Raw genomic sequence first — 20,387 nt, 5'->3', positions numbered from 1 at the left:
CTACTGTGATAACTTTGAAGATAATAATGGGCCCTACATTTATAGAAGTCTGTGTGTTTTGTTTTACTCTTCCAATGTGTGGATAGCCACGTGGCCTTAAGAATATGCTAGAATTTGGGTGGTTTTTCTGGAATTTCAGTACTTCCTATGCACGAAGTACAATTGCTATTAAACTGTACATTTTGCTTATTTATGGATTTGCCCTTGGTCGTCCTGGTCGTCTTCACCTTTCTATATAAAAAAATTATCTACGCACTATTGCATTTTTTCTTGCGTGCGAGGGTATTGTTGTTAATTGAAACAATTAATTATGACTTATGAGTAATAACGAATATTATTGATTTAAAATATGTTATCACAAATGTGAGTAACAGATACCCATAAGACATAAGTTACAACACTTTGAATGGAAAAATCTACTTTTTTATTTTGAGACAAAAACGTTCCCCGATGATATGAATATCGTTTTCACAATTCTTTAATACTAATAAATAGGTGTGCATCGGTCGGTTCAGCTTGTTTTTATGTATTATTGGTTTAGTTTATCGATTTTCGATTTTTAAATATGTTAAATCAACAACCAAACCAATAAGATATTTTTTATTGGTTTTGGTCCTTAACGGTTCGATTTTCGGTTTAACCAATAAAAAAATACTTATAAAGCAAATATATGACTTTTCTAATAAATTTGATGCGAAAACACAATAATATAACTTTACAAATGCTCATAAAATAGAAACAATAACAAACATGAAAAGAACTACACAAGCGTAACACAAAGAGAAATTAAGAGGAATAGGGTTCTTATTTTAGATTTTTACTTTTTTTGTAATGTGAAATTGTAAACTCAAAGTCATTGTGAAGTGTGAATTGAAGGCTAAAGAACAAAGATAGTAACTACTAAGGTATTGAGATTAATATATACAGTAATATTTATGTACAAGTAAAAGTAGTAAATTACTAGTCTTAATGGTTATCAGTTTACCCAATAACCCAATATTAAAAACCAATACCGAACCAATAACCCAATAATTTTTTTTATAAAACCATTAAAAACCCGTTAACCCAATAACAATAAATCAATAACACTTTTATCGATTTGATTTATCGGTCGGTTCAGTTTTTACACACCCCTACTAATAAAAACTTAAAATATACTAGTAATCACAGGCTTAAGAAAAAAAAATGTTCGACTTCTAAAATTAAGCCAAATTGGACTTCTAAAAGTGACTTTTCTGCTCTTTATATTTGGAGACAACAATAGATTAATAGCCAGAAAATTGGTATGCATACATACTCAGCATCTGAATGTTGCCAAAATTTACTTGATTGTGAACTGGTTCCATTATATACCATCTAAGGTCAGCTTGATAGGAAATAGAAATTCAGGTACCAAATCAAACACCATTGAAAAAAAAGTTTTGTAAAGGTTACTGAATAATGAGTAAAATAATTCGTCCTGCTCTAACACAAAAACGATACGAGGCATGTAAAACGAATAAGGAATGAAGGAATAGACAAACACCTGGTTTAGTACGATTTAACTGCTGTTAGGAAAATGGTTTATGTAACTGTACAGATTTTGCAATACATCTAGTGAAAATTTTCAATCTCACATATGTAAAAAGGCAGGTAAAACACATGAACATCAGGTTTGAGCTTTCCTTTCCAAGTTTTCTCCTCAATTTCGACAGTGATTTGCCATAGCCATAAACGCCAGCTCTATTGCTCAAGCCCTCTCCTGTATCAACAGAGCTTCAAGCTCTTCTCTACGACGCTCCAATTCCTGAAATTATAATCATTAATATGTTTTCAGGAATAGTGAGTAGGAGGAGATAAACAGATGAGTCAATGTCATCCACGATGGAAATAGGAGCAGGTCAAGAAACATTTGTTTGATTCAAACTCTAATAATGCAGCTGGAGTTGTGAAAGGGGAAATGGGGGAGAAGAGATTTCTTTTTTTTCCTGCACGTCTTCAGGGATTAGCATATCCGAATATGGAAGGCAGGTATTAAGAGTTTACTATCATTATTTAAAAAAATGAGAAGCATAACCAAAAGCATTGTAATTCTCATGTAAAAGCCTTTGGAAAACAACTTTTCACAATGTAATTACGCTATAAACTGAAGGGTAGCAAATAAGCAAAGAAGCAAGATTGCTCCCTTGGGGTAGTTGGGGGAGCGGGGACATGGACAGGAAACTTCCAGAGAGGGCAGGGGTGGAGACATGTAACCCCTGCTATTGAGTATCACTTATTCAAAATGTTCTCCAGAACTACTAGTGCCTAATTATGTTGTCCTTCAAAAGCAAGTTTAACTACACATGCTTCACTCAGGAGTCAGGAATACATGCTATATTAGATGTCCTTTTAATTATTACTATAATTATTTTTTCTACTGAAAAGTCTAAGAGTACACTATAACCTTAGTTGAGAAGAGGATACCTAAGTGGTTGAGGTGTAGGAGCAACAACCTGCAGATCCCAAGTCTGAATCTCCACTAAAACAATTTCACCTAGCTTGGACACCACTGCTAATTTCTTTTTTATTTTTAAAGGATATTATCACTTACTGGCTTAACCAGAATGCAATTAGAAAGATTTCTGAAAACCTTTCATCTCCAATATCACTGGCCAAAAAGGCTTTCCAGGAATCCTGGATCCATATATCCCCTCTTGAACAAATAATTTGCCTCTGATTCAAACCAAAATGGAATGTGTAACACTATTACCTAGCTTGGACACCAGATTCATTAAAAAATAGCACCTACTGGCTGAACCAGCATTTGTTTAGATACGTTTGAGTTTTTGAAGTCCTTGAAGTCTTGTCGTTTTAGTCTCTCATACCAATTATTGAGAGGTACTCTTGCAAGCTACAGCTTGTGAATCGAAATTTAATGGTAGAGCTATGGCCCAGTTATAGTTGCTAGTTATATCACACCAGGTGATATTTGCAAAATTGGCTATAAGCATGCACCATTTTAATTTTTTACAACAGAAAACCTCTGAACCAAATCTACTTTCATCCGGTCGTAAGCTTAATCTAGATATGGACCTGACAAGAAGGTTGATAAAAACTCTGGTTCTCTGTCCACCTTTTCTCCTTTCATATCGTCTCTAACGGAGAGTAACGTTAGGGTTTTAAGCTTAATAATTTGGAAAGTTGGATGGTACATACTGTTTGGAGAAAAGATGAGTGGAAGCAGCAGAAAACCAGAGTACCAGAGAAGACACAGAAAAACAAGAACAGATTTAGAGAGTGAAACCCATGTAAGGCCTGGAGAAGCATCACATATCTAACTCTCCCTCTGGTGTTCAGCTCAAGGTTTGCCTCCAACAGGACAAGCATGTAACAAGATATCATGGATTACCTGCAGATCGTTAATTGCTTGCTCCCTGGATATTTCTTTTGCCTGACGAGCACGTTTGATAAATCCAAAGCACAACAATCCCTACAAGTAACATAAGTCAACAAAAAAACAAAGTTAAAGTCTATTGTACCATATGGTACCCCAAAAATACTCAACAAGATGGATCTTGGTAGCATGTGTGCAGTCAGAAGCAAGCCCTCATGCTCAAATACAAGAAAAATGAAGTTTAAAAAAATGGCACAGAATGCAGGCAATCAAACTACAGGCTGTAATCTTTAGCAGCACTCCATATATCATGGAGACCTAGTAAACACGCTTAAGATTTACATGGTCATGCAAACAAATGATGTTTTAGACTATCTAGCATAACTTCTGATAGCCTAATTGACAGGTGCCCACTGCTTGCATTCTTGGAAGGAATTCTCCTGTCTGAAAGCTAAAGGCGATCTGTTATACATATTCATATTTACCGCCTCCATGAGCGGTGGGAGGGGACCAAGAGAAGCAAGGCCACACATCATACTCTTCAGGATTGTGTCATACCAAATACAAGCTACAACAGTATGGACCCTGACAGACAAGTGATTGTCATGTAGCAACCTGATGGTTTCCTGAACTTACTGATATTATGTAAATTGCACCACAGGTAAGAAGAAAGTAGCTAGCTATGTTCCGGAGAAGGATGAGGTCATTCCTTTGCCCATAATCTTCAGGATAAGCTCTGGTCATCACTGCAACACTAGAACAAACCAGAAAGAGGGGAGTCAGTTCCCCCCTAAAAACCAACAATTATGTTAAGTCTGATTTTAACAAGCTCAGCAGGCCAAAAGTTTTGCTTACAAGATCTGTAGCATGCCCCTTCCAGCTGAAAACTCCAACACCTACTCAAAGTCATTGAAATTTGGCATCAGTGCTATTGGGATTTATTTATTGTCAAAGGTATCGGGTCAAAATGAGCAAGCGACCAGAAAGAACATGAAAATAATACTGCATACAACATAGAAGGATATTATTCTTAAAGTTTTGCCCCTAAGAACAAGTGGAACCTTTCCAGTTGTTCTATGAGAAGCAAAACTGCTGGAACACTAAAATAATTAAGCTATATCTGGATAATGCGAGACTATAAAGGTTAATGATGTAACTGATGATGAAAAGAATAGAGAGGAAGACAAAAATGGCATAATACGATGGATGGTTCTGAGTATGAATTTGAGCATTAAAGGGACAGAAACTGAAAGGAGGAAAACACCTCTTTTGCTGCAGCAGACAAACAATTGCATCTTAACTAACTGCTAATTACGGGTCAACCAAGGACATTTTTCACATGGTTAGTACATCCTAGTGCTCCTTATTTTTTATTCCATGTTTTCCCTAAATATCTATCTAAATGAATGATAGTATAGTATGACATTTCCAACATTATATAGCCCAAAAGACCAAACTTGGTTCATCCTTAAACTACTGAATCTCTAAGTGATGCATGTCATTCACACTTCATAGCTATCTTTTCTCTGTGTTAGATAAACTTGGCATTCTTGCTTAATAAATCCAGTCAAACCATAAACTCAACTTTACCCCAAGAACATATTAACAATCTAACTTTTGTTTTTGATAGGTCGTATAATCGATCTAATCTTTGAGCTCCCATACCCTCCTTTTGAGTGTTTGGGTTCATGACTATGTTGAATCAAGGGAAACAATTTGTATGTTCCAGTCCAAAAGTTAATTTCCAGAAAGTAAGCTTGACAATGTGGCAAGAAAAGACAGAATTATAGTATTCTATTTGCAGTTTACCGATGGGTTAGCTCTATTTCCGAATGGGAGACTGAGCTTCTGAATAGCTAAGAGGCAGAAGAAGAACTGGATTATGGAAAACAGAATGATCACTTATGACCAGTTCATGAACAAATTAAGACAAAATAATTTACTCATTAGTCACAAATCATCCTAACAACACAACATGGCTCGCAAATCTTCCAACCTTCGGAGGAAAAGAGCAGACAGAAACTACTTATGCTCACTGTATAAGTCTTTTTTCCTTTTATTCTTTTTGTAAGCATTGGTATTGCCAATAGCATTTGCCTGTAGCACCTTCATTATTGGGTGGCTCCCTAGTCCCTACTATTACTATATGATGCCACTCAATTGTTTGTGTTGTTAAAACTGCAATGATTGATGTTACAAAACTACATTTACATTATCATCAATCGAATCATTACTGCTTGATTTTGTAAATAAAGCAGAACCAAATGCAAACACATACTAGTATCGGCATTGAAATTTGAACAGTTCCAATTACAACGCCTCATTTCAAACACATGTCTAATTGATCAAAATGCCAGCAAATAACAGAAGGTAAACTAAGACTTCACAACTCACCTTCCAGAACTTGATGAAAAATCCCCATTCAGTCTCCGCAACAACCACAATAACCGCAATCACCACAGCATAACACCGGAAAATTCCATCAAATACCTAGAAAATTTTGCATCAAAACAACAATAAGGTCCGAGTATCGCACTCACTTACACAGACACATTAGCAGAAATACATGGCAGTAGAGGAAGGGCTTACGTCATATCCATGCGTAAAGGATCGGACAGCAGAGTAGACATTAACAACAATGCAGAGAATAGCAGCCAGTGCAGTAACGAAGCTGAACAGTCTACAAGTCACCAGGAACGGATCGGATCCGGTTCGGACTCTACCGGGTGAAATTGAACGACCATTGTTAACCCTCTGCGTCTGGGAGCCTACTGTTCCTTCGCCGTCCCTCTCCATTTTCTTTGAATTTCTTCAATCGAACTTCAAAGTGAAGGAGTTTCTCTGGATTATTAATGGAATTGCATTTTCTTTTACTTCGTGCGCACTCGGGAATGAGAATATCAGCGGAGGATTTCAGGTGGTTTTGAATCTCTGCTTTCGAGGTTCTTCACCTGCTTCTCAAATATTCGTTCATGACTGACACGTGTCTGTCTTACATAAATGAAAATTGAAGTTAGCTTTTTTTCTTTTTTTTTTTTAAATCAGACAAAATGTGATCAAAATTTCTTACCCAAATAACTCAATTATTATTACTCCTCCCTCTTTCCTATAGTTTCCTTTTTTGAGAATCTAATAACTCAATTATTCAATAAACTTTGACTATTTTTTAAGATGCATGTGTTTCATTATATTGATACACGGATATTTTTCGTATAGTTTTTGAATATTTAAATTTTTATTTTAAAATATTAAATTAAATATAATTTAATTTAACTTAGAAAATTAAGTAAATTAACTATCAAAAAACAACATGATGACTACAAAGGAACTGAGGGAGTAATTACATAAAATAGTTTTTTCATCTAAACTTTTTCCAATGATATGGCGTTTTTCTTTCTTCTTTGGGCTTCTTTCGGCCATTAATGACTTCTTTTGATCTTCCTTCCTTCATTTATTCTTAATTCATGTTCAAATACTTATTAAAGCTCAAATTTAAAATTTGAAATGAGACAAATATGAATCGTTTTGAGTTTATTATATATAAAAGACTTAAAATGTCGGGAGGACTTTATATCTAACTTTTAAACTTTCAGGAGATAATTTTGAATTGGTCAAAATTCAAAGATTTCATTAGCCATTTATACAATGTTAGATACATTACATGTACATATCATCAATATATTGAAATTCTTTTTTATTGTCCATACGTATTGATAAGTAATCTACCCTTAAAAAATTATTTATATACTGTTTATGAACAATAATTTAATTACTTGATAAGATTATATAAAAACAGATAAATTTAATAATTAGCGCAATTTATGAAAATTTTATATTTACAAATAAAATAAAATAATAATAATTCTATATCCAAATAAAATTTTACTCCCTCCGTCCCATTTTATGTGAGGTAGTTTAACTCGACACGGAGTTTAAGAAAGAAAATAAGACTTTTAAAACTCGTGGTTCAAAATGAATGATAGAAATTTGCGTAGAACTAAAAAGGAAAGTAAATTACATAAATTGAAACAGAGGGAGTAACTATCTTCAATTGATTTCGCATAATAATTTCACATTGCGTAAAGATTACTTTCCTAACAAGTACTCCATCCGTTTAAAAAAGAATGACACCTTTCCTTTCTAGTCTATTTAAAAAAAATGACCTCTTTCTTTTTTTGATAACATTTTAATTTTATTTTTTCACGTAACATGTTTAAGGCCACAAGATTAAAGGACAATTTTGTACATTTGGCATAACATTAATTTAGGACCACAAGATTCAAAAGTCTTACTATTTATTTTCTTAAACTTCGTGTCAAATCAAATCAGGTCATTCTTTGTGAAACGGAGGGAGTAATAAAAGCTGACGGATAATGTATTAAGTAGGCATTTGGCCATGCGATACCATATCATGATATGGTGTTGTGAGATGAAATCAGTGTTTGGACATGCGATTTTACGCTGATTTTATCTCATGATTCCATATCATGAGAGGTGATACCATATTCTCCAAAAACCATGATATGGAATTATATGGTGATTTCATATCATGACTTGAGATATTTTAATACAATAATTGATCTATGAGTTTATATTTTGTTAAAACAACCCCACATTTATAAACCATTTGTTTCATATGTAAATAAAATTTATAATCACATCATTACGTTTAAAAATTTATTATTCTCACCAATATAAAATTTATTATTACTTTAAATTTGGTGAATATAAATGATAAAGTAAAAATTCATTTGGTGAATATAAATAAGAACGAATGGAGTAATACTTTTTTGATTTTTCATAATAAAAAAAAGAAACGTCCTCATCTTATGACTAAGCATAATATTGATAAAAGACAATTTTCATTGGCGGTGCCGCACTTTCTTAAACTTAGTATTCGCAAAATGTTCGTTCACATGACTAAAGAAAATCAAGTCCAATGGATTGAGGACTTGGGAAAAATTTGATCAATTAGTTATTAATATTTAGTCAAGTGGACTAGTTATAATTTTTTTGATTAAATTTTATTAGAAGTGTTTTTGACTCAAACTTGTGGTAACTTTTTAAAATTTCGTTATTCTATAATATTTAACTATTGATTTTTCTTGTAAATAGTTAGAAGTCAGTGATGTTTGTTAATTTTTATCTTAGTGTATTTAACTTCTAAGTTAATATTTACTCACTAATGTATGTTTTTTTTTCTACTTTATAGGTTATTTGTAAGAGTAGTTGAGAAATATGAGCATATCAAGTACAATTTATGTTCAATTTTTTATATTAAATTAAAATTAGATGAAACAATTACTTAAGTGGAGAACGAATAACTTTGTAATAATTTATTATGCGATTGTATAACTTTTTGTTTATTTGATAAGATTGAATAAACAATTGGGGCTATTTTAATAGTTTTACAACTTATGAGATTTTTATATTTATGAGAAAATATACAACACAAAAATTACATATCGCATATCCAAATAAATCTTCAATTTTATTTCATGATTTTATATCATGATACCATATCATGATTTTATATCATAATACCGTATCATGATATCGCTGGCCAAATGGGCCCTAAATATCTTAACAAACTACGCTTTAGAAATAAAAAATCAGAACCTTGGGGGTTGAGTGGCAATGGTAGTGTGTATTAGTGCAATTGGCTTTGTCCAACGTCAGAAAAAATCAACATCCTTATCCCTTTTATTTCCTATTCATCACTCTTTTTTTTTTTACTTCTTTACCAATTCTTGTTTTTCTATCTTCTTCTTCTATCGCAAATTCATACTCTTTCTTGCATATTGAAAGAAAAAACTAAATCAAGAAACAACGCTGTTATTCTCATATCTTTGCCTTATTCATGGCGTCGATTGCTCCCCCGCCGACATTTGATGTAAACACTCACAAATTCAACTTCTCAAACCCTAAATTCACTTCCCGATTGAAGCGTTCATCTTCGTCTTTCACTCTTTCAACCTCTCATTCACTTTCTAGGGTTTCCGGTTCCGCTTTCTGTTGCCGTTGCCGGAACGGTACCGGTGATGGTGAGACTGTTGAGCCATCACCGTCTGTTTCTTCTCAGAACAGCTCATCTTCTTCTTCTTGGAGATGGGATTTGGCGTTTCAAGATGCGGTAAAGAATGCGATGAAAAAGTTGGATGATTATGTGAATTGGTCTAAAGGAGTGGGACTTGATGAGAGGAAGAGTGAAATTGGTGTTGATGATCAAGAATGGGATTGGGAACGATGGAAAAGGCATTTTAGTGAGGTTGAGGAGGAAGAACGATTGGTTTCTGTTTTAAAGGTACAATCTCTGTTTTGATTTGTTTGCATGTTACTGTGTTTCACTGTGAAAGTTATCATTGGTTGCGCATGTGTTTTAGAGGGGGTCCGATGAAGGTTTAGATTTGTTGTCTATGAGAATTTTATTAAGATGTGGCAGATGGTGAACTGTATTTAATGTGCATGTTTGTAGTGGTGGTGATTTCATTTTGTAGTTGGATAGCAGCTTGCACATTCATGCTACACGACCTTATTTTGACCATGGTTCAACAATCATCATCTAAGATGTATTATTAGGCATTCCTTTTTGGATTGGCGAAGTTCAAATTATTCGTTGATGATATGGTGATTGTAAAGGTGACGCTTTTAAACCTTTCAGATTCTATCAGAGTGAAGCCCAGAGTGATTTTTCGTAGTCTACATGATGCACTGAGAGGTGTCATCCATGTATGCCCAAACGTATACACAAGATGAGTGTTGTAAAAATGTGGATGTTAAAATGAATATACAATCATACACTACTAGATTAGAAATCTTAACAGGGTGCAAAATAGCACAATAGAATATAAGATGAGAGATAGTTGCTTGGTATAGTTTTGTCATGTCCTACTAGACCTCCATATGAACCAGTCCTTAGGCTATAGTATGATGACTAAACTTGGTAAAAACGGAATGAAGTAGACCTTAAAACACATTGATGGAGGTTGCACATCTGGGTTGGTATAAGTAGGAAAAGAAGACCAAGAACATGGGAGGTTGCCTTGCTAGCTCTTATTTGGGTTATGGAGGAAGAGAAATAGGAGACCGTTTGAGGGGATTGCAAATGATTTTATACTGTTGAGGAATAGCGTGTTATCTTTAATTGCCTTTTGGTGCACAAATGAGATTCCTATTTGTGTAGATGACGGAGTGTCTTTCGTAGAGAACCATGTATTGATGTGGTTTCTCTACTTTGTGGTATATATATATATATATATATATATGGATGGTAACAAGAGCTTTACCCAATTTCAATAAAGCCACTTAACTTGTAATAACTAGAAAAGCACATTGATGGAGGTTTCAAAAGATTTCTAGTCTCTTGAAATCAATGCAGACTCAGGTAGGACATTATGAAAGTAAATTATATATATACACCCAAGGGTGTTGCCTAATGGTCAATGAATTGGGAAAGAACCATGAGGTGTCTAGGGTTCAAAATCCAGCCAATGAATAGATATAAATGATAATGTATTGGGATTAAGGTTAGTTGTTATTGTATACTTATATCAGGTCCCCTGTCTGCCAGGAGTTTGGTTAGACTCTTACATTTCAGTATAGATAAGTTGAGATTTATAGAACCTTAATTTAGCTGGCAGAATCTCTCATTTTGTAACTTCCCTATTTAGCTTGTAATTTAGGCATTATTGCTGGAGCTGTCCCTAGCTTTTGTATCCTCTTTGCCTCTTAATGAACTTCTTGCTTCATCATTTTTTATCGCTTAGGAACAAAATTATTTAGTATTGGAATGACATATGAGTCCCAAGTAAAGCGGAATGGATATAGAGGATTCATAAGTCTGAAACCAATTGATTGAGGTGTAGATTGATCACTCATGGGGAATAGCTGAAAGGGCTATCAGAAATTCTTTGTGAATCAAAAATGGTCCCTGAGGTGAATACCATCTCAAATAGGGTTCTTGGTAATTTACTGTGCATTTTTGTTAGGTTTTGGTTAGTTTGTAATATCCTGCCATATCATTTTGTTCTTAACTTGTTTGGACATGCTTCAAGAGGTCTATATTAGATCGCAAACATAAACATTTATGCTTAATCATGATATTTTTGCTATTTTAATGGAGCTATTATTTCACCAGTCACAGTTGGCTCATGCTATTAGTAGAGAAGATTATGAAGATGCTGCTAGACTCAAGGTGGCCATTGCTGCTGCAGCTACTAAGGACATTGTTGGAAGAGTGATGTCCCATGTAAATGTAAGATGTATGCTGCTATTTTGGAAGAATCGGTGATATCATCTTCCTTTGCCTTATCAAAATATATATGCATACATATAGAATGTGTGTGTGTGTGTGCGCCTTTGCCTTTTCAATTGTTTAGTCGGAGGTTATTAGTTAACTTGATTTAGACCTTTAAATTGAGTTGAACATGTGACTGGATGTTAGTTGCCTTGGCTATTTAAATTGAGTTGTTCCATTGTGTCAAGCCTCATCATTAAACTGTGGTACAAACTGTGGTCTCTAGTTTTCAAATTTAACATTATGTAGCTTTCTTATCTTGCAATGAAATTTATTACTTCATCTAAAAAAAGTAAATTTCTTTATCTTGACCTTTGGACATCACATATCTGTAAGTTGTAATGAGGCATAGCACTCGTGGTATAGCTAATGATAGACATTTGAGATTTATGAATCCTCGGAGTTGAATTTCATTTGAACAAAAAGAAAGACAAATTACTGCTTAATCCAATGATGAGAATTTAGAATTGACGTCTGAAAGTTGAGCACTTATTGCACAAATGTTAGTCTCAGGTTTGAGTATTCGGTTATTATTTTAAGGTCCTTCTGTGCCTAGATGATCTTCTTGTTCATCTTACAGTGTTTTATCTCACTGGTCATTGATGCTCACCTTCTGGAGTCTAATGCAGAAAGCCATAGAAGAAGAGCGCTACAGGGATGCAGTATTTATGCGTGATTGTGCTGGTACAGGATTGGTGAGTTCAGTAGCAGGATACCGAGTTTTGTTTGCTATAAAAAGAGTTGTTTTTTGTCTGTTTCTTCAATGTTTCATGTGCTTTACACATTTGGACTGTACATTCATATAAACTTCCCAGTTGGTTGACAAGCAGTCTCTCTTCAAAGTCTTCGAATTCTTTGCGATTCCAACTTTCCTTGGGCTATATCCACCATGGATGTTGGGTTTTCTAGCAAAGTTTCTTGAGAGCATGTGATAGTTTCATATGTGTTGTGGCACATTGGTATTTCTAGTTTGTAACATATTTTGTTATGTTTATGTAGGTTGGATGGTGGGCTGGAACTTCACAAGATGTTAGTGATCCATATGGCCGCATTATTCGTATAAGTGCTGAGCATGGAAGATATGTCGCGAGAAGTTACAGTCCACGGTACACTTATAGGTTTCTGCTGGGTTTTGTTTGAGTTTGCTATTAGCAGATTGAACTTAAAATTCTCTTTCTTAAAAAATATAGAAGAAATGGATCTTTGCCTCATCTCTCTTTATTTTTTTTCCCGTGGGATTAACACAGGATGATTATAGGAAATGGACAATGCCTGTGGACATTCTCAGAGTTCCCGCTTTTTTGGGTTTGGAAGGGGGGGNGGGGGGGGGGGGATGATTTGGTGGAAGTACATAAGAAAATTAAAGGAAGAAAAAATAAAATCAATGAAACAAAAAGAAAGGAAAGTAGGATCTTACCTCATTTGAAGAAAGGAAGTCTAGAAACTGAAAACATGCACCAATTGAAAGAACAGGCTCTTTAGGAAACTATTTCACTCTATGAACAGCTTCTATTCATCCTCAAACACCTGTCATTCCTCTTCTCAAATTGACCAAAAAGCACGACATGATATAGTTCACCGACCCTTCCATTGAAGTTTCTGTATGTCATTATGCCTTGCCATAAGTTAAGAAGTGGCTTAATTGATTCCATTGTAAATCACTGTATTCTGGAAACTGCTACATGAATCAAATATTTTGACCCATTGTACTATATACTAAAAGATGATTTAGTGGTTCTGTCTTCTCCCCTTTCTTTCAGGTTATGTGTATAATCTCTGCAGTTTGTATACATTATTAGCTAAGTTGCTTGGACTCCATGCTGGTATCCGACACGATGCAGATCCGTGGACTGGATTCTGCAAAGCTAGATTTTTAAGATTTGGGGGTGTGGATCCAATTTAAGGATATGGGTGTTGGGATTCGGCTAAAAAATTCAAAATTATAAAATAGAGCTACTTATAAAGATACTGTAAATTTTGAGAGATATTATGTGGAAAACTTAGATGTATGTTGTATAATTCAATTCAATCTCTCATCCTCCAAGATTAGTGATTGTTAAAAATCAACATGCTATTAATCAATTCAAAATTCATCCCTCTTTTCTATGAGAAAGAAGACAATTATAAATAACAAATATTGACCAAGAGGAAAAGCTAAAAAGGATTATAGCTATGCCATTTTCCATGTCTTAAAATTTGTTTTATCTTTTATTTTGAGAAATCCAAATCTCAATTTTCCCAAATTTGTCCATGGACCGTGGTCAAAGTATCCGATGTGGGTTGACCGAATTCCATACGAATCCCGGACACGTGTCTTGTCTACAGGGGTTTGACAACAAAAATGAAAGAGTCCACACAACTTAGCTACTTAGTGCTATTTTGACGTTGAAGTTAGATAAAGTCCTAGTCCAAGTGCTGAGCATTGCCGAACTGAGTCTTGCAGAGTGTGGTATCCTTTTCTATTGTGCCTTATGTCCTAGTTAGTAGCAACAGATACTGTGGGGTGTTTTGCTGTTATAATTGATTTTTCTTCAATGAAGTAAAAGTGAATAAGAACCTTGACTGCCTTTGGGGTATGTTGTTTACTGGGCTCATGTGCTCTACTGACAGCCAGCTTGCTTCGACTGTGGAAGGTGCCCCTCTCTTTGAAATATTCCTTACCGTGGATAATAAAGGCGAATACAGGCAACAGGTATCTTTCTATCTCACATTCTTTCTTTTAACTTGTTGACATCTTCCACCGATGCGGTGTCTAGAAAGATACTGAGTGTCTCGGTTCATGATCTGTTGGTCTCTGAAGATGGGACATTATCATCAGTGGATTGGAATTAAATAGTCAACTGTGATGAAATATTAATAATGGTGAGTTCTTGGGTTTTCCCAATTACGGCAAAATGGACATTGAGGATTATATAGCTCGCCTAAACTATTACTAATTTAATGGGATATTGAGGTGTAGTTCTTGTTTCTTTTTTAGTTAACAGCATTCTGCAATCTGTGGATGAAACTTGATGCAAGTTTTTAGTAATAGACATGAATATCTCCCTAGAATATCATTTCTCAGATGTGATGATGTTGGTGTGGCCCTGGGAAGAGAAAATTTCTCAGTATGTGAACTATTCCCTACATGTAGGCCTGCCTTTGCAAATGTCATGGATGGAATGACAGTTCAGCAAAGATTATTTTATGTTGAAGATATTGCACTTGCTAAAAAGAACTGAAAAAAATTTGCACCTCTTTTTTCTGAACTAGAATCTCCTCATCTATGCACTTTTTGTAAGCATGCCAAAATATGAAGATATGAATTTAGTTAAAGATGATTTTAGTCCACTCTCTACAGTAGAGTCCTTTCCTTTCAATAATAATTTAAAAATCTTTGTGATCCATATGATTTCAGGCTGTTTACTTGAAGAGAAAGCCAGTTCAGCAAGATTTACCTATTCCTTCTTCAAAGCTACCTGGTGCTTCCAGTAACTTGGACACTCTTGGTCCCACTGAAAACAAAAGTGATATGTTTGATAAGATCTCAGATGCTGAGGAAGATGGTGAAGACAGGGATGATGATTTTGGCTTTCAGAATGCATTGAAAGACATGATTCCAGGGGTACAGGTCAAGGTTTTGAAAGTGACAGCTCCAGGGAAGGTAGATAGAGATCTAATATCAAAGGTCATTGAGCAAATAATGGATGAGGAAGATGAAGATGAAGAAAAGGACTATGATTTGGACAGTGTGGATGATGAAGATGAAATTAAAGTGGAAAGAGATGGAGAGCAGAATGTGATTGAATTGGATACAGACAATGGGGTTAGTGATGGTGAAGAGCAGAGCCAAATTGCAGTTAGGGTGGTTGTTGGTGGTCTCATGCAAAATACCGCAAGTGGTGCACAGCATAAAGATCTGCTTCGAGTACCGGCAAGGCTAGAGAAGAAGGGTCACCTGTCATTTACTTTCAGTATAGAGGAAGATGAGAACAAAAGCAATTCCTCTGGCAGTGGACAATCTCCCCCAAATAAAAAGGCTAGGCTCCAAGGTCAACGTAGCTTGGATCATGTGATGGTTGATCTTGCAAAGTTCATCGGCAAGGGGAAAATACCTATGAAGGTTAGAACACTTTTATCTTGTTGTTCAAATTGCTTAGGTTTTATTCTTCTCTTTAATCGTTTTACTGAAACATGCAGGTCCTTAAAGATATGGGAGAGTTGATCAGCCTTACTCTTACTCAGGCACGAAATCGTCAGCCATTGTCAAAGTCAACCACCTTTAACCGCATTGAGATTTCACCATCTCCAGACCCACTAAATGGTGATTAATCTTCAATATGTTTCTCTCCTTTTGTTCTCTTTCTGTCTAGATTGCTGATTCTCCTTTTTCTAGTAAATATGCTTGTTCAACTAGTGCATCATCATTGTTATTCTACACTCTCATTCTTAAGTTGGTCAATTATTTATGATTTTTATCAGGATTATATATTGGTGCTCATGGTCTGTACACTTCAGAAGTCATCCACTTTAGACGAAGATTTGGTCAGTGGAAAGAAGACGGTAGCCCTAGGGAGTCTTCACGCTTGGAATTTTATGAGTATGTTGAAGCTGTAAAATTAACTGGAGATTCTTATGTGCCAGCTGGTCAGGTAACTTCACTTCGAATCCAAAAGTTGTGCATATAGTCTAACCTGCAGTGACACTTTTTTCTTTTTAAATTAAATTAGGATGTCTGAGATCAACCATTCTGGTTGGAGTGTAGATATCTGAGACTAGGGAAAGATTGGATAAGCTGGAAATAAAAGCGTACTTGATTTCTATGCCTAAGTTGCATAGGTGTTTTGCTAATCCTTTGAGTTATGAAGATTGAAAATCTACAGTGAATCATATCCTGCATTTGTGCATTTTAGTATGTTGTAGAAATTTTTCTTGCCTTGCTTTTTTAAAATAGAGAAGGGGCGAGCGTGATGGCTTGGTGTTCGACCATTTATGCCTTTATTTCTTATTTGCAGATAGCATTCCGTGCAAGGATTGGAAAAAAATATCAACTTCCACATAAAGGGATTATTCCAGAAGAATTTGGTGTGGTAAGTGATTCTAGTGATTTTTGGATTGCCTAATATTTCTTGCCATTATTTGTTTTGCCTATCTTTCATTTTGGTGCATATGTTCCGTAGCTCTCGATTTTATGATGTGTGGGTCTATCTCTTACATTTTAGGCCTATGTTATCTCTATTGCCAATGCAGATTGCTCGATACAGGGGACAAGGAAGGCTGGCAGAGCCTGGTTTCCGAAACCCCAGATGGGTTGATGGTGAACTGGTTATCCTAGATGGAAAGGTTTAGAGATCTCCATTTAATGGCACTTTTTGTCTTTTGTTTTGCTGTCTCTTTATTCTCTCAATTTCATTTTCTCAACATATTTATTTCCTGTTGAATTGTGCAGTACATTAAAGGAGGGCCTGTTGTGGGTTTTGTCTACTGGGATCCTGAATATCATTTCTTAGTGTTCTTCCATCGACTTAGGCTGCAGGAGTGAACATCTCTGTAGATACAATCTGTGGCTGTTTGTTCCTGGTTCAGTTCTTTGCAGGTACGCTCTTTCACGCTTGTACTTAGCAAATTACACGAATTGACATGCAAAAACTCAACAAAACCAGCCAAAATCCCCCTCCCCACNCCCCCCCCCCCCCCCCCCCAAATATTTGGCAGATCGTTCACATTTTAGTCATAAAAAACATGTTAGATGATCAACTATCATTTACTTGACATTCTCTTCAAACATTCAAGTATTGCATAGGTACAACCTTAATTCTCTTCAACCTAAATCACTTTGATCTTAATCTTCATAAGATGCGTGCTTCTCTGTACCTTTGCAGTCAACATGATATCTATTACCACGAAACCTTGTCAGTTTGAGCTGAAGAGAAGACTCAAGATTTCGTTTGAATATGGAGTCCTGGGCAACTGACTGTTCTAGTGGCCAGCGTAATGCCTTTTGCGTTATATGGAACTAGCAGCCATTTTTGAGTTGATAGCTCCCAATTTCTCTGGTATACCAAATGGTCAGGCCTACTAGCATTTTGCTAGGGCACTGAGCTTGTGTACATATGCTCTTTATGTTAATTTTCTTTTTCAGCTCTTTTTGTATTGTTCTTTTTTCCCTGTGAACATTGTTGTCGTATTTATCTGATAGCACCTTCAAAAAATTTGGAATTTATTCTCTAATAGAATCCAAAGATAGAACGGCGTATTGACAAATGTCTTATGTTGTGATTTCATATTCCTGGGTTCTTGAATGATCTACTGAACTGCAGCTTCTAAGATTTCATGCATTTTGGGGATGAATTGTTTCTTTAATGTTCTTGCTATGAACTGGATAGTTTCTGTGGTGTGCATCACGAAGACGAAAGATATTTATGGTTCATTGACAAACCAGATGCTTTGCACTAATCTGAGATTCTTTAACAGACAACAATTTTCTGTTCAATGCTCTGATGCAATGGTTTATGTCCAATACGGAATCTATCAAATGAATTTTTTTTGGCAAATTTGTGGATAAACTACTATCTATAAAGGCAATGAATGGGCACTGCATACATAACATGCATCATCTATTGATTACACAAGGCACCAGGTTAAACTTAATATTCTTGCGTTGATCTAGTGGAAACAGCATATCAGAAGTCATTATTTTTGCACATCATGTTGTAGCATTATTGTAACTAGTGGAGTACATAAAATGCAGGTCGATTGCAATATATTATGGTTTGTTCAAGTTGTTGAAGGAGACTTCTTTAGCTATTTTGGCACCCCTTCCCTTGGCCATATAAAGTCCCACATGATGCATTAGCTCCTGCAAATCCCAAAAACACTGCATAAGTTGATCAAGATAACAACAATAATTTTGTTATTTGTTACTTATTAATTACCTGAGGATGTGGTGAAATATCTTTGGTGTTTCTTGCCATAGAGACAGGAAAATCAAAGGTGGCACATCCCTGAGAGTAAACTACTACATCCTCCAAAGGGTTGAGGAAGCCGCGGTTCTTAGCTGATAATGCAGAGCAAACGAAGTCCAGCACACATATGTCCGTGCACACCCCTACCACCAACAACTTGGTTCAAGTAAACGAAACAGTTAGTCAACCACGAAGTTGAAGAAGTTTTAGAGAATTAGCAAAAGAGATTATACATACAAGTTGAATTTGGTTGTTCTTCACCCAATCAACAAATACATTAGAGCCATCCTCCTGAAAGGAACCAATATAGCCATCATAACAATCTTTGCGCCTGATTGTAACATTTGGTTCCTCCTCCACCCATCTTAGTGCTGCAATAATTTCTTCATCAGACAAAATCATCCAATAATCCGTTGTTGTTCCATTCAATAAAATTGGAATAATACAGAGCCTCTAGGCAACGATGATCACAAATCGAGTAATGGTCCAAAATTTTCTAGTATGCAAGGTTTTGTCCATTTTTATTGCTAATATAGATATGTGTATATACTTAAAGATGAAAGTTATTGCAAAAAAAAAATAGTAAAGTTTTTCACTATTTCCCGTGCGAATCTGTTTTCCACCACATCAGTGAATTAGTTAGGTGGGAAATTAGTAGGAAAATCTATCTTGTATAGATTCGCCATGGGAATAAAAACCATTATTTCTAACAGTGAAATTAGTACCAGGAACCAAGTTGGATTCATCAGTGCCAGTGATGCAGTGAGAAGGATAAGGGTATTCAAGTTTATCAGGATGATGTGAATCAAGAAAGGCAAGAACTGGCAATTTCTTGTCACAAAACACTCTAGCAAGCCTTGATGATTCATCAATCATTTCACTGATCTGCCTGTTAGGCTCTCTTGGTGCCTATAATTTACAAGAAAAAAAAATCAACTAATTGTAATTAATTAAGTAGTAAAACAGAGAACAAGTTCAATTTTAAGTACCAGATTTCCAGCACCAACAGTACAAAATCCATTGATTATGTCCACAAGAACAAGGCCAGCCTTAACATCTTCAGTGATGACTACTGATTCCTCCTCTATGGGAATTTCATTCTTCAAAAGATCTACTGTTTTTATTACCATCTTTGTTCTTTCTTGCCTATTTTCTTATGGTAGTAGGTAAGGGTGATTGAATGATTGTTGATATTTATAAGATGCTTCATTTCTATTATTAGTCCAATTAATAATATGTTGATATTTTTTTGTAATCAAAGGAAAACTGACTATTCCACTCTGAGTAATAAGCCGACTTAAATTTTACTAACAGATAACTTCTGCTTTTGCATTTAAAGAAATATCTGTCACTTAATGGTCGATGAACTAAATTTAAAAATTATAATTAGGGATTGTCTAATGGTTAATGAACTGAATTTGAAAATTATTAATTCTTTAATATTAGATGATTTTTTTTATTTATCCTTAATTTTGAATTTTGAATTTTAAGAGTGAAATTTCTTAATTTTGAAAGCAAGTTTGGATATATAGAGAATTTTTAAGAGACTTTTCTTAATTTGCTTGAAATCGAGTGATAAGAGGCACGTCATGTGAGACTTTTATTATTGATTAACAGTTAATTTCATGCCCAATAAAGACGGTAATAGAGTATTAACTACTTCTTTATCCTTAATTAAGATTTCGAGTTCAAGTCTCATCAGATACGAAAACTCTTTGGAATGTCCTAGTACCCGAATGCAAGTGAATCCGTCCACTCAATTATTTATGCTTGGATTTATTTACATACTAAA

General features: G+C 35.1%; 3 protein-coding genes across 3 annotated transcripts; 1 reads left to right on the top strand and 2 right to left on the bottom strand.

Annotated features, from left to right (window-relative positions):
* Positions 1-1,529: 1,529 nt before the first annotated feature.
* LOC125868447 (uncharacterized) lies at positions 1,530-6,296 on the bottom strand. The gene is made up of 6 exons (XM_049549092.1): positions 5,945-6,296; positions 5,750-5,845; positions 4,211-4,251; positions 3,992-4,109; positions 3,371-3,451; positions 1,530-1,786 (listed from the first exon to the last, which is right to left on the bottom strand). The coding sequence occupies exons 1-6, from the start codon at positions 6,149-6,151 to the stop codon at positions 1,730-1,732; spliced, it is 600 nt and encodes a 199-aa protein (XP_049405049.1). The 5' UTR covers positions 6,152-6,296; the 3' UTR covers positions 1,530-1,729.
* Positions 6,297-9,039: 2,743 nt separating this feature from the next.
* LOC125867604 (protein EXECUTER 1, chloroplastic) lies at positions 9,040-17,894 on the top strand. Its single transcript, XM_049548159.1, has 12 exons — positions 9,040-9,659; positions 11,493-11,609; positions 12,281-12,346; positions 12,651-12,757; positions 14,262-14,343; positions 15,049-15,753; positions 15,831-15,954; positions 16,113-16,282; positions 16,646-16,720; positions 16,881-16,973; positions 17,080-17,226; positions 17,513-17,894. The coding sequence occupies exons 1-11, from the start codon at positions 9,216-9,218 to the stop codon at positions 17,170-17,172; spliced, it is 2,076 nt and encodes a 691-aa protein (XP_049404116.1). The 5' UTR covers positions 9,040-9,215; the 3' UTR covers positions 17,173-17,226; positions 17,513-17,894.
* Positions 17,895-18,388: 494 nt separating this feature from the next.
* LOC125853486 (nicotinamidase 1-like) lies at positions 18,389-19,778 on the bottom strand. Its single transcript, XM_049533180.1, has 5 exons — positions 19,585-19,778; positions 19,321-19,504; positions 18,833-18,966; positions 18,566-18,751; positions 18,389-18,489 (listed from the first exon to the last, which is right to left on the bottom strand). The coding sequence occupies exons 1-5, from the start codon at positions 19,723-19,725 to the stop codon at positions 18,397-18,399; spliced, it is 738 nt and encodes a 245-aa protein (XP_049389137.1). The 5' UTR covers positions 19,726-19,778; the 3' UTR covers positions 18,389-18,396.
* Between the last annotated feature and the right edge of the window lie 609 nt (positions 19,779-20,387).

Source organism: Solanum stenotomum, chromosome 1, assembly GCF_019186545.1.
Source record: "Solanum stenotomum isolate F172 chromosome 1, ASM1918654v1, whole genome shotgun sequence".
Taxonomy (NCBI): domain Eukaryota; kingdom Viridiplantae; phylum Streptophyta; class Magnoliopsida; order Solanales; family Solanaceae; genus Solanum; species Solanum stenotomum.
This window is presented reverse-complemented; position numbering and strand designations above follow the sequence as displayed.